The following is an 11668-nucleotide window of genomic DNA, read 5'->3' as shown; positions in this document are numbered from 1 at the left end:
CCTCCAGGAGGGCCCCCCTTGGGGCTGCCTCCCCCCCTCCCGCCCAGTCGGGCCTCTGGACAAGGACGACTCCAAGGAGAGCTTTTAAAAGTCTTTATTGGGGAATCATACAGGGGCGGGGTCGTCCTTGGGGCGCGCCGGGGCGCACCTCTGGCTCGCTGGCAGCCGCCGTCTCCAGGGCCCGCGCAGAGCATCGACCTGCGGGCACAAGTGGGGGGCGGGTGGGACTCCTGGCAGGTGCTGGGCCCTGGGACGGCGGCGACCCCCGCCCCCCTCCCCCGTGTCCCCGGGGCTACTTACCGGTCTGGGCGGGGGCCTCGTCTGCAACTCCTGGAGGGGCCCGGTCCTTGGGGTCCACTACCCCCCCATCTACAGGGAGAAAGAGACGGGAGGGGTCAGCGGTAGGGTGGGGGAAAGCCGCCTCCCCCCTCCCCCCCAATCCCCCCCACCCGACCCCCCTCGACTTCCACCACCCCCACGCTGCCCCCTCACCCCCCGCTGCTGCTGCTCCTGCTCCAGGCTCCGCTGCAGAGCCTGCTGCTGGGTGGCGAGCACGCGGCGGATGCCGCTGACGAAGCCGCCCTGGTCGTGGGGGATGAGGCCGATGAAGATCTTCTTCTCCGAGGAGTAGAGCAGCATGAGCACGCGCACCTCGCACGCCGCCTTGTAGGAGAAGTGCACGCAGCCGGCCTGCGCGCCCGCCCGTCACCGCCGTGGCCGCGCCCCCTGGCGGCCGGGCCGGGCGCTCGCGCGTGGACGGGAGGCGGCGGCCTGGGGCGGCTTGGAGCTGCCGCCGGCCCCCCCCCCACCCGTGCCACCCTCAGGGCGGGCGGGATGTGCAGCCTCCAGCTAACGGGGCTCCGAGGGCCAGCTGTCCCAGGGACCCCATGCTGCCCCTCACCTGGGGGCCGTGAAGACCCCGGCAAGACACTGGGCCGCCAGCGCCCCGCACCCCGAGGCGCTTGGAGCCCTCGCTGGCACAGGTGGAGAAACTGAGGCCAGGACCCAGCCCAGACCCCAGGGGTGACCACACACCCCAGGGTGTGTAAGGGGCGGGCTGGAAGCAGGCAGAGCCCACTGCCTGGCAGGGACCCTGGGGGGAGTGACCCAGCACTGAGCCTGGGCACCAAACTATGGTCAGGTCCAGGCCTGGCACTGGCTGGCACTCCTGAGCCTCAGTTTCCCCATCTGTCATGGGGCGGGGTAGCCCAGAGCTCCTGGAGTCTCAGGGGCCAGGACGTCTGGGCCGGACAGGGTCACCCAAGGCGCCCCCCGCGGCCTCCGCCCCACTCACAAAGCCGTTGTCCATGATCCGGCACAAGCTCTTGAGCGTCTCCAGGTCCTTGGTGAAGTGGAACTGCACCAGGCGGGAGTTCCGGAACAGCGGCACCAGCGTGGTCTGCGGGGAGGGGGCCGCTCTGGGCACAGCTCCGGCCACCCCCCTCCACCTGCCGCCCGCCCCCCGTCCTGGCCACGGGGTGCAGCGGCTGCCCGCGGCATCCCCGCCTCCCGGCCCCCCCCACCCCCGCCCAGGCCTGCCCGCGGCCCGGGGCCCCAGCGCCCGCCAGGTCCAGCGCGCGCCCGCCCCCTCTCACCAGCAGCTGCTGCGGGATGAGCTGCATGTACAGCTTCCGCGGCCACTGCTCGGTCCGCCTGCGGGCAGGAGGGGCGGGGTCAGGAGCCCGGTCTCGGGGAGACGCCCCGCCGCCCCGCCCCACACTCACAGGATCTCCCCTTGGTTCACGTAGACATGGGACGGCAGCCACCGCTTGGACCGGCTGTTGGGCTCAGGCCTGGGCTTTGGGGGAGAGGGGGCCGTCAGGGGCGCCCGAGGCGGGGCGGGAAAGCTGGTCCCGCAGCCCGCCCGGGGCTCACCTCCTGCCACTCCATGACCCCGCTCCACGCCAGGAACTTGTTGTTGACGATCTGCACGGGGCCGGCGTGGACGCCCCCGGGGCCCACTGCCTGCGGGGCAGCAGCGGCAGGTGTCGGGGGGCTGCCGCAGGCCCGGCCCCGCCCCGCCGCTCCCCAGCGAGCCGCAGCCCCCGGGGCCTGCCCCCGCCCCCGGCCCGGCCCGCGCAGGCGCACCTGCTTGCGGGTGGTGATGACCTGCCGGATGGCGTTGACGAAGCCGCTCTGGTCGTAGGGGATGAGGCCCATGAAGATCTTCTTCTTGGACGAGTACAGCAGCATGAGCACGCGCACCTCGCACGGGGAGATGTGGGGGAAGAGCATGCAGCCCGCCTAGGGGGGAAGAGGGGTTCAATGACCCCGGGCACAGCGCAGGGAGCCGGACACCCCTCCACGGCCCCCCGCAGACCGGCCGAACCCCCAGAAACAACACTGAGTCCCCAGGGACCCGCACTCCATGTCCCCTCACCCAGGAATCCCAGTCAGAACAAACGAGCCTGGGACCTCAGTTCGGGGGGGTGGGGTGTGGGTTCTAGACGGCACAGCCCCTTCACCCCCCTCCTGATGCCAGCCCTGCCCGAGGAGCTGGCCCTTGTGGCTCGGCCCGAGCAGCCATCAGGCCAGGCTTGGGGGCGCAGCCGGGGGCCAGCCCAGCTCTGAAACCTGAAAGGCCCCCTGTTCCTGCCCTGCGTCTCCCGGCCTGGGCCAGCCTACCAGCGGCGCGCGTGTTAAACACCCTGAAACGTCACCCACACCAGATGCCAGTGTCTCCTTGTGGGACCAGGAACCAAGGGCCCCTTCACGCCCCAGGAAAACAGCCCCGTCCCCAACTGGCGCCTCTGGCCTGAGGAGCCCCAAGCGGACTAGCTCAGGGGCCCTGTTCCCAGTCTCCTGGGAGCCACTGCGGGAGCAGCGGGGGGTCTGGCGCAAAGGCTGGGTGCCACCAGGGGGTGCCCGCAGGAGGGGCAGGCCCCCACCCCAGTCACCAGCCTCAGGGGAAAGGGGACCCACCTGGACCTCACGCACCCACAGCGCCCCCTGGAGGTGGGCAAGGGCTGTCCCAAAGGGTAGCAGGGACTAGCGGCACCCCAGGCCCGCCCTCTGGCACCTGAGGCCAGCAGCACCTGCCAACCACCCCCCCCATCCCGCTGCCCCTCTGGGCCCAGCCTCGGCTGCAGGCGCCACATCAGTGCTGCTGCTGCTCTCGGACCCCAGCACCGGCTCGCAGCCCTGGGTCACCGCCCCCCCAGTCCCAGCAGGCGCCACCCTCACCACCCCCCCCCCGCCCCCATGTAGGGGGGCACCCCCGCCCCGGCCTGCCCCCAGCCCGGCCGCCACTCACGAAGCCGTTGCCCATGATGCGGCAGAGCCCCTTGAGCGAGTCGCAGTCCCTGTCCGAGAAGTGGAACTGCGCCAGCTGCGAGTTGCGGAACAGCGGGCCCAGGGTGGTCTGCGGGCACAAGGGCGGCCGGTCACGGCTGGGGGCGCCCGCACGGAGCGGGCGGGGGCGGGGGCGGGGCTCACCAGCAGCTGCTGCGGGATGAGCTGCATGATCAACTTCTGGGGCCACTGGTCCGTCTCCCTGTGGGAGGAGAGTGTCAGGGGGCCCAGCACCACCCCCCCGCCGCTGCCCGCCGCCCGCCACTCACAGGTTCTCGCCCTGGTTCACGTAGGCCTGGCAGGGGAGCGCCCGCTTCAGCTTGGCCGCGGAGTCCGAGTAGGGCCTGCGCTTCTGGGGCGGGAAGGCAAGGTCACCGGACTGGACAGGGACACTCCCCGACCCTGCGCCCCTGGGCCAGCCCCAGAACCACCACCCCCCCCCACCCCCGCCCGTCCCCCGGGGCCCCCAGGGCCAGGCTCACCTCCTGCCACTCGAGGACGCCGCTCCAGGCCAGCAGCTTGTTGCTGAGGCGATGCTCGCCCACAGCCAGGCCCCCGAGGGCGAGCACAGGGGAAGAGGGCCCGATGGGACCCAGCGCCCCGAAGACGCGAGCACCTGGCTGTGGCAAAGAAGGGTGGGAAATTGAGGCGAGGGGACCCACGAGGTGGGCTGTCCCCCACCTTCCCCAGAGGGGCAAACCTGAGGCCCAGATCCATGTGTCCCCCCAGCCACCTCCAAGGCCCTCATCCCAGGGGTCAAGCAAGACCCCACATCCATTTTGTGCTGCTTCCCCAGGACCCAAACCCCTGTCACCCCGACACTGGCCCACACAAGGTCTCAAGAAGCCACCAGCTCACTTCCTGTCCCAGCTGCACTCGGGACAAGGCCACCCAGCTCACCTCCCGCCCCTCGAGTCTGGTCCCGACCTCTCTGGGCCCTTTGAGGATCCTCCCTGGCCGGGGCCTCCTCAAAACCCCCCAAAGTTCCTCTGGCCCCCAATCTTTCCAAGTGGTCTAACCATCCTGCCCTCCTCCTCACACCCCAGGTCGCCGCCACAGGCAGAGGTGGCAGAGGAAGCGCCCAGACGGGTGGGGGGCACCTGGAGGGTGGCACACGGGGGCAGGCGGGGGTCTGCAGAGCACCGGAACATTCCAGCAGTAAAGCCACGGCAGCCCCCCCCACCCCGACTTTCTTAAACCAAAAAAACGCTCAGAGCCAACAGGGGAAGCCGGAGCCCTCGCAGGCCAGAGGCGCTGGGCAGGAGCCCAACTACCTGCACTCGGGGTCACCGCGGGGGAGGCGGACACAGCGGCGGGGGAGGGGCTGTCACCGGGAAGAGGCAACGAAGCAGCTGGAAGGAGCCTCTGGCCAGAGGCGGAGGTGGGGCCGGAGCCTCTGGCCAGAGGTGCGGGAGGTGGGGCCGCCTGCGCTGGCCAGAGGGGCCGCCCGAGCCGGGAGGGGGCGGCCACACAGGGGCGCTCGGCGCACGGGCAGTTAAAAAGCGGGGCGGGCCCCCTGGAGGGCCGGTCGGCCCAGCTCTGGGACCGCGTCCTGCAGGCGGACACCAGGGCTTCGGGCCCAGCGTCCAGACCAGGCCCGGCCTCCGTGAAGCCCCAGGGCGCGGACTCCTTGGCGAGCGCCACTCCCGGCGCCCCAGAGACTTCAGACCCCGAAGGGGCACAAGGTGGCATCGTGCCCGTTCAACACGAACTTAACGAGGGGGGGGGCTCAGAACCACGTGTGACCCTGAAGAAGGGGGGAAGGCAGCGGAGCCGGGAAGGTGCTCAGGGCCCGGGACCCCCGTGCAGGAGCGCGGAGGGCGCGCGTGGAGCTCAGTCCTCGCGCCCCGGCGGCCTGTCCGCTGGACGAGGGCAGCGCGGGGCACGGGGCCACCCGCCGGCCAGGCACAGCCGGGCTGCGCGCGAGCGGCGGGGTGCGCGGGGTGCGCGGCGCTCCCGCTCCCGCGCCGCACACGCCTTATTTAGACGTCTGTGTTACGGGAGGTGGAGACTTCGGGCCGGGAAGCGCGAGCAGCTCAGCGTCCCCGCGGCGCCGGGCGATGGTGTCCAGGGCCGGGGTGGCCATCACCGCCCCCCACGGCGGGGCGGGCGCGCCAATGCGGGGCCCCACGCCGCGGGCCCGCGCGGGAGGACGCCCCCGGGGCGCGAGCGCTCGACGCGGCCCCCCCAGCCCCGGGCTTCTCGCCCGGGGGGACCAACTTTGCAATCGGAGAAACTAGAGCGCGCGCCGGCCCCGGGCCGCCGCCCCCCACCCACCCCCACCCCGTGCGGCCCTGGGGCCGCGGAGTCAGCAGTAATTTGAGCCCTCGCCGCCCCCGTACCCCACCCCCGCCGCCCCGGCCCGAGCGCGCAACAAAGGGGCGAGCCCGGCGCGAGCCGGCCCGGGATCCACCGGGGCCCCGGCCCGGGCCGCGACCCCTCCCCGCCGCAGGGGCCCGGGGAGGGCGGGGGCGCGGACAAAGACGCGACTCGGAGGCGGGGCCGGCGGGGGCGGGGCGGTGGAAGGCTCTGGAAGCAGGGCGGGGGGCTCACCATGGGCGGGGCCGAGCGGGCCCGGATCCGCGGCGGCTGCGGGCCCCGGGGGCTGGCGGGCCAGGAGCGCGAGCGGGCGGCGCGCGGCAGCAGGGGCCGCGGGGGGCGGCCGCGACCCCCGAGGGGCCCCCCGGCGCCGGAGCGGTGCGGGGCGCGGCGCGGACGGACCATGGCGGGCGCGGGTCGAGCGGGCGGGGGCTGCCGCGGGCCGCACGGGGGGCTGCGGGCTCCACCGACTGAGGGGCGCGGGCGCGCGGCTCGGGGGAGTCGGGCCGGGCTGTACCAAGCGCGGGGGACGCGCCGCCGAGGGGTCGCCGCGGCCGAACCACTGCGACGGGCGGGGGAGCGCGGCGCGTCGCAGCTGCGTGCGCGGGGGGGCGTGTCCGGAGCGAACCACGGCGGGCGGGGGGCGGCCACGGGACGGCGCCGGGGCCGCTGGGGGCGGGCGAGGACCCGCCCCGGGGGGCGGGGCGAGGCGGGAGGGAGGGGGACGCCGAGGACGACGACGACGACGACGACGACGCCAGGCGGGCGGGGGGGCCTCACCGCGACGCTCGGGCCCGCGGAGCCGGGAAACTACACCCCAAAAGTGGGAGCAAGGAATCGTGGGCCAGAAACGAGGGCACCGACTTAGGGGTTCGGGCGGCGGGCTGTACCATGCACTAGGGAGGCCTTGAGGCTTGTGGGCAGTGACGTGGCCAGGCGACCTGGGAACCACAACTCCCAGCGGCCCTCGCGCGCTCTGGGCGGGGCCGGAGCCCCTGCCAATCACAGCTGCGCGCCTGCTGGCCACGCCCACGCCTCTTTCTGTGGGAGTCCCGGGGCCGTTCATTGATTCCCGGGGCCGTTCATTGATTCCCCGATTCACGCCGCTCTTCGGTGGCTGCGCGGGCGCTCCCCAGGGGCCGTGTCGGTTGTCTGGACGTGAGTTTCTCTGTTTTTCAGCTGTGGGTTATGACTAACCCTACGGGGGTTATGAGGATCAAATGACTTCAAGTGTCGGATAGGGACTTGGACTGTGACTACTTAAATATTAGCTCTTGTTTTGAAGGTTTGGTTTCTTTTAAATCCTCATCACCGGCCCCTTCCCTTCCAATGAGCCTACTGTGGTGACCAAAACACACGCGTCTCACTGCGCCCGCCGTCCACGGAGGAACACAGACCGGCAGCCTGCGATGGCGTCCATCAGAGCACACGCCCCCGCCCCTGCGACCCTGAGAAGTCAGGGGTGGGGGTCCGAGCGCGGGAGGAGGGAGCTGAAGTGAGGCAGGGGCAGCACAGGGCTGGGGGGCGAGGCTAGGGCGGCGGGAGCGGCGGGAGCCCAGCGAGTGGGGAGGGGCAAGCGTTGCCAGCACGCACCTGCTCCTACCGGGCCTTGGGATGGAATTTGGGCTTCGGCCCCATTTCGCTGGGGAACCACTTGCATGGTTTTAGCCAGGGACTGGCATCGTCTCGTTTACATTTTAACACGCCATTTTGCAAAAGGGAGCAGGGGGGCGGGGCATGGGGTGGGAACCCCCAGTTCATCCAGTTATGCATGAAGTTGGAGACGCTGACTCAGCAGTGCAGATGGAGGAGTCTGAAACTGTGACTTCAGGAGGCCTCGGCATTTGAGTGGGGTGACTGTACAGTGGTCAGAGGCTGGGTCATTCCATTCCTCTGAAAATCAGGGCCATGAGGGGCACGCAGCTAGAGATGGAGTAAGTAGGGAAAGCCCAGGGTGGGCATATTTCCTGTCTTTGCATGTCCCTCCCACTAAGCCAGCCCAAAGGCTTCCCAGGGCTGAGGGGACCCTCGCCCTGAGCCCCAAGTCTGATTTAGGTTGTGGTGAAATAGACATTCCATGATCTCTTGACCCAGCCTGCAAGTTAGGTATCAACAGGTACCTGACAATCACCCATACAGGGACACCCACTGCTGGCAGCAGGAGGGAGTCAGCACAGGGACAGAAGCCTCCTTAACCTCCCGAAATCCTCATTGCCCAACACTCTCATTGGTCCAGGCCATCACCTCTTCCTTGGATGACAGCCTCCCAATTCTTGTTGCTTTCTTTCTCTCTCTCTCTCTCCCCCCAATCTAAACATCCAAATGGCTTCCCAATGCCCTTGGAATGAAATACAAATTCTTCCTCTAATATCCTGCCTCATGCAACCCCTGCTGTTGTCTCCAAGACTGACCTCTTCTGCGTACTTCCTGCTCTTGACCTAATTGATGCGTTCCTGTCCTTCAACTCCCTTCTGGACACAAAGTGTGGATACGAGCATATGGGATTGTATAATCAAGGAGAAACCTGTGCCAGGATACACTCCAGCATGTGCAAAATGAAAGGCATATGAGAATGTGAGATGAAAAAATAGGCTGAAATTTGACTAGTGATAGTCCAGTAAAGCTCTCCGCAACCATCTGGCTTCGCCAGGGTGCCAGTTTGAAAGACACTGTCCATTTCACCTGCTAGCAGGTTATTATGACTAAACAATCCTATTCCCGTCTATAAAACTGCACACTTCCTGAGCAGTAGCGTGTATTACCAGACCTGTTTGTGCCACTTGTACTTAATAACTTAATCCTATCAAACTAATGAAAGACTGATCCATGAGTTATTTATTTGCAAACCAGGCTGCCTACATTGGAAAGAATAAAAATGAGGTGTTTAAAAGTTTGGCAGCTTAAATAGGCTGCTGAATCAGTTGCAAGAAAAGCAACTTTAGGGCCTCCCAGGTGGCGCAGCAGTTGAGCGCTGGGTTGCGAAGCTGCCCGCGGCTGAGGCGCCGGTTCAATCCCCGGCTGCTCCCCGGCCACCAGAGGAGGGTCCCACATGGCGCGCAGACCTCTCCTGCCGCCCGCTGCTCCCCTCAGCAGTGTCCTTTGGTCCTTCTGCCTGCTGTGCTCCCCGCTCTGGCTCTGGTGAATTCTCTCACCCTCCCGCGCTTCTGACTGTACCCAGTGCATGTATAAACAAACAAACTAAATAAATAAATAAATAAAAAACATGCCTCTAAAAAAAAAAAAAAAGAACACAATCATTAAAAAAAAAGAAAAGCAACTTTAGTAAATGACTGAAAACTCCAGAAAAATCCAAGAAGAGTCAACCTTCCCTTTGCTCAGTATATGCCTTTGTGTTCTCAAGTCACTTAAAACAACAATCACTAGGAAGCATGGATGACTCATGGCGTATGGGTATAGTTTATGCAGGAATGTTCAGTTACATACCTGGGGACAAATACTTACAGGAAGGGCTTGGTCCTACTTACAAGAGGTGGATGGCTGTGCACATGTTCTTGGTTAAGAGAAAACAGTTACCGTGTTTAGATTCACCAGTGTGATCTGCTGTACACCCTAACTCCGTCTGCCCAGCATTTCACAAGATCGCACACCTGTCCCATCAGGGTCTAGTGGGATCAAGTGATTCATTCTACTGAATGAGATAGAAGCAAAAATGATGGGTGGGGGGCCTCCCTGGTGGCGCAGGGGTTAAGTCTCAGCACTATCAAGCTGTCTGCAGCCACTGCAGCACGGGTTCGATCCCCGGCCAGGGAGTTGACCCACATGGCGCAGGAGACCTCTCCTGTCTCCCCGCTGCTCCCCTCAGCAGTGAATTTCACTCGATCTGCCTGTTCTATTCCCTACTCTGTCTCTGGTGAATCCTCTCACCCCCTGCACCTCTGGCCTGCACTTCAGTTCTACACAAAAATAAATATTTAAAAACAAACAAACAAAACATCAGAGGCAGGAGGAGTGAACAACTCACCTTTCTGTCCCTTCTGCCCAAGGCCTGCCCCAGTCATTAACAGGGGAGCAGGACCCCCCACATACTCATCACCAAAGCGCCGCCCATCTGCCTCTTGGCCACTTCCTGCACTCCAGTGCACACTGCTCCAAAAGTTCCCAGACTATAAAAACACAGACCTCCCTGACCCCAGGCCCAGGGGCAAGATGCACAGGGATGGCCATGTTCTGCTAGCCTCTGGCCATACAGTGTGATCCCCCACCCCCCACCTCAGTGAATTGGTGAGAAACCAGTCAATACCATTGTTGGCTTGCCAGATGCTTTTTTGGAGGGGTCAACTGGACAGTTCTGCCGTAGTTTAAAATGGGCACCACAAGCCTCCCCGGTGGCGCAGCGGTTGAGCACTGGGTTGCGAAGCTGCCCGCGGCCTCTGTGGCGCCGGTTTGATCCCCGGCTGCTCCCCGGCCACCGGAGGAGGGTCCCACATGGCGTGCAGACCTCTCCTGCCGCCCGCTGCTCCCCTCAGCAGTGTACTTCGGTCCTTCTGCCTGCTCTGCTCCCCGCTCTGGCTCTGGTGAATTCTCTCACCCTCCCATGCTTCTGACTGTACCCAGCGCATGTAAAAACAAAACAAACAAATAAAATAAATAAATAAAACATGCCTCTATAAAAAAAAAAAAAATAAAAAAATAAAATGGGCACCACAAAAGGTCAGAAACATCCTACCTGGCATCCCTAACCAGGACGAGGATTGAGTAAGAAAACGGCATTCACATGTGAGAATACTAGGCAGCCACCAAAAAGAACCTGGAGCAGAGCGCAAGGTAAGTGGTCAGATGGAAAAAGTCATGTACAGAATAAAGCAGGCTGAGAAAGTTGTAGTGATCTGCTGTACAACATGGTGCTTATAATTAGAAATACTCTATGGTACACTTCAATAGAAGACGGAAGAGCTCACGAAATGTTCCCACCATACACGCGCACACTCACGCATGCGTGCACACGCGTGGGACCTCAGGGAACTCTAGGGGGTGATGTCTGCTACCTACCTTGTTTGCAGTGATGCTCTTAGGGGTGCATGTCTGTGTCCAGACTCATCCCCTTGTATACGTGAAGAAACATGCAGCTTTTTGTGTGTCTATGGTACCTCAACAAAGCTGCTTCAAAAAACACTTCCACTGGGTAGAAGAGGCAGAAAATGCAGGCCTTTCTGTCAGCTTGTCTCTGCTTCAGAGGGGGTAGGACAGCCTCTGCCCTGGCTTGACCTGGGAACCTCTGGAGTGTGAAGGTTTCCTGTCTGCAACAAAATGCTTCAGAAGAGTCAGGTGAATGAAAATGAAATGGGCATGCTCGGTTTTGAAAATTTAATGGTAGGGATGCACGCACAAGTCAGGGGAAGATCTGTCTGTCCGTCTGTCCATCCACGTGCACACACAAGCACACACACACACACACCCTCTGCAATGTCTTCGGTGCCGGTGACCAGCCCCCCAGGCAGGGGCAAGCAGCCCCGTGCCCCCCTCCTGCTCTTGCTCTCTCTGCTTCACAGCTGTGGGGACCAGTGACTTCCAACGAGCAGAACGTGGCAAAAGCGACAGTCTGGGCTGCCTCTACCACGACGGGGCCACAAGGGGGCATCTTTGGGCTCCATCTCGGGGTCCCGCTCTCCTGTCTGGGGAAGCTGGCCCATGGGGAGCTGCCCAGCAGAGCAACCTCCCCGGGAGGAACTGAGGCATCAGGGAGGGAGCGGCACAGCCAGCCCAGGCCGAAGGCTGCCCAGGACTGTGAGGCAGGAGGGTGTGCTGAGCCCCTGCCTGGTGGGCCTCGTGTGGGCCAGGGAGCTTCTGTAGCCTGAGCTTCGTGGAACCTGACAGAACCTCTTTAGTGGACAGCCCCGGGGGACGAGGGCCATGCCAGCCACCGTGGGCAGGTGGCCATGCTCAACTGACACACAGACTGACCTCACTGTGAAGCAAAAACACGCCCAGATGCGTGCCCAAGCCAACGCCAGCAGCCGTCTTGGGGCGCATGGGGGTGCTTCCCCCTCCTGCCACACGCTTCGGCCACCTGCCTCGCCTCTAGCGACCGTAATGGGCG

General features: G+C 64.7%; 1 protein-coding gene across 1 annotated transcript; it reads right to left on the bottom strand.

Moving 5' to 3' along the window:
- Positions 1-296: 296 nt before the first annotated feature.
- PTOV1 (PTOV1 extended AT-hook containing adaptor protein) lies at positions 297-6174 on the bottom strand. The gene is made up of 12 exons (XM_037517026.2): positions 5845-6174; positions 3774-3911; positions 3561-3643; positions 3436-3493; positions 3254-3361; positions 2089-2244; positions 1876-1965; positions 1725-1798; positions 1596-1653; positions 1295-1399; positions 493-690; positions 297-369 (listed from the first exon to the last, which is right to left on the bottom strand). The coding sequence occupies exons 1-12, from the start codon at positions 6013-6015 to the stop codon at positions 358-360; spliced, it is 1251 nt and encodes a 416-aa protein (XP_037372923.1). The 5' UTR covers positions 6016-6174; the 3' UTR covers positions 297-357.
- Positions 6175-11668: the final 5494 nt, after the last annotated feature.

Source organism: Talpa occidentalis, unplaced genomic scaffold (genome assembly GCF_014898055.3).
Source record: "Talpa occidentalis isolate TD23 unplaced genomic scaffold, MPIMG_talOcc4v2.1 talOcc4.17, whole genome shotgun sequence".
NCBI classification, from domain to species: domain Eukaryota; kingdom Metazoa; phylum Chordata; class Mammalia; order Eulipotyphla; family Talpidae; genus Talpa; species Talpa occidentalis.
Note: the sequence above shows the minus strand (reverse complement) of the source record. Positions and strands in the feature narration are given on the sequence as shown.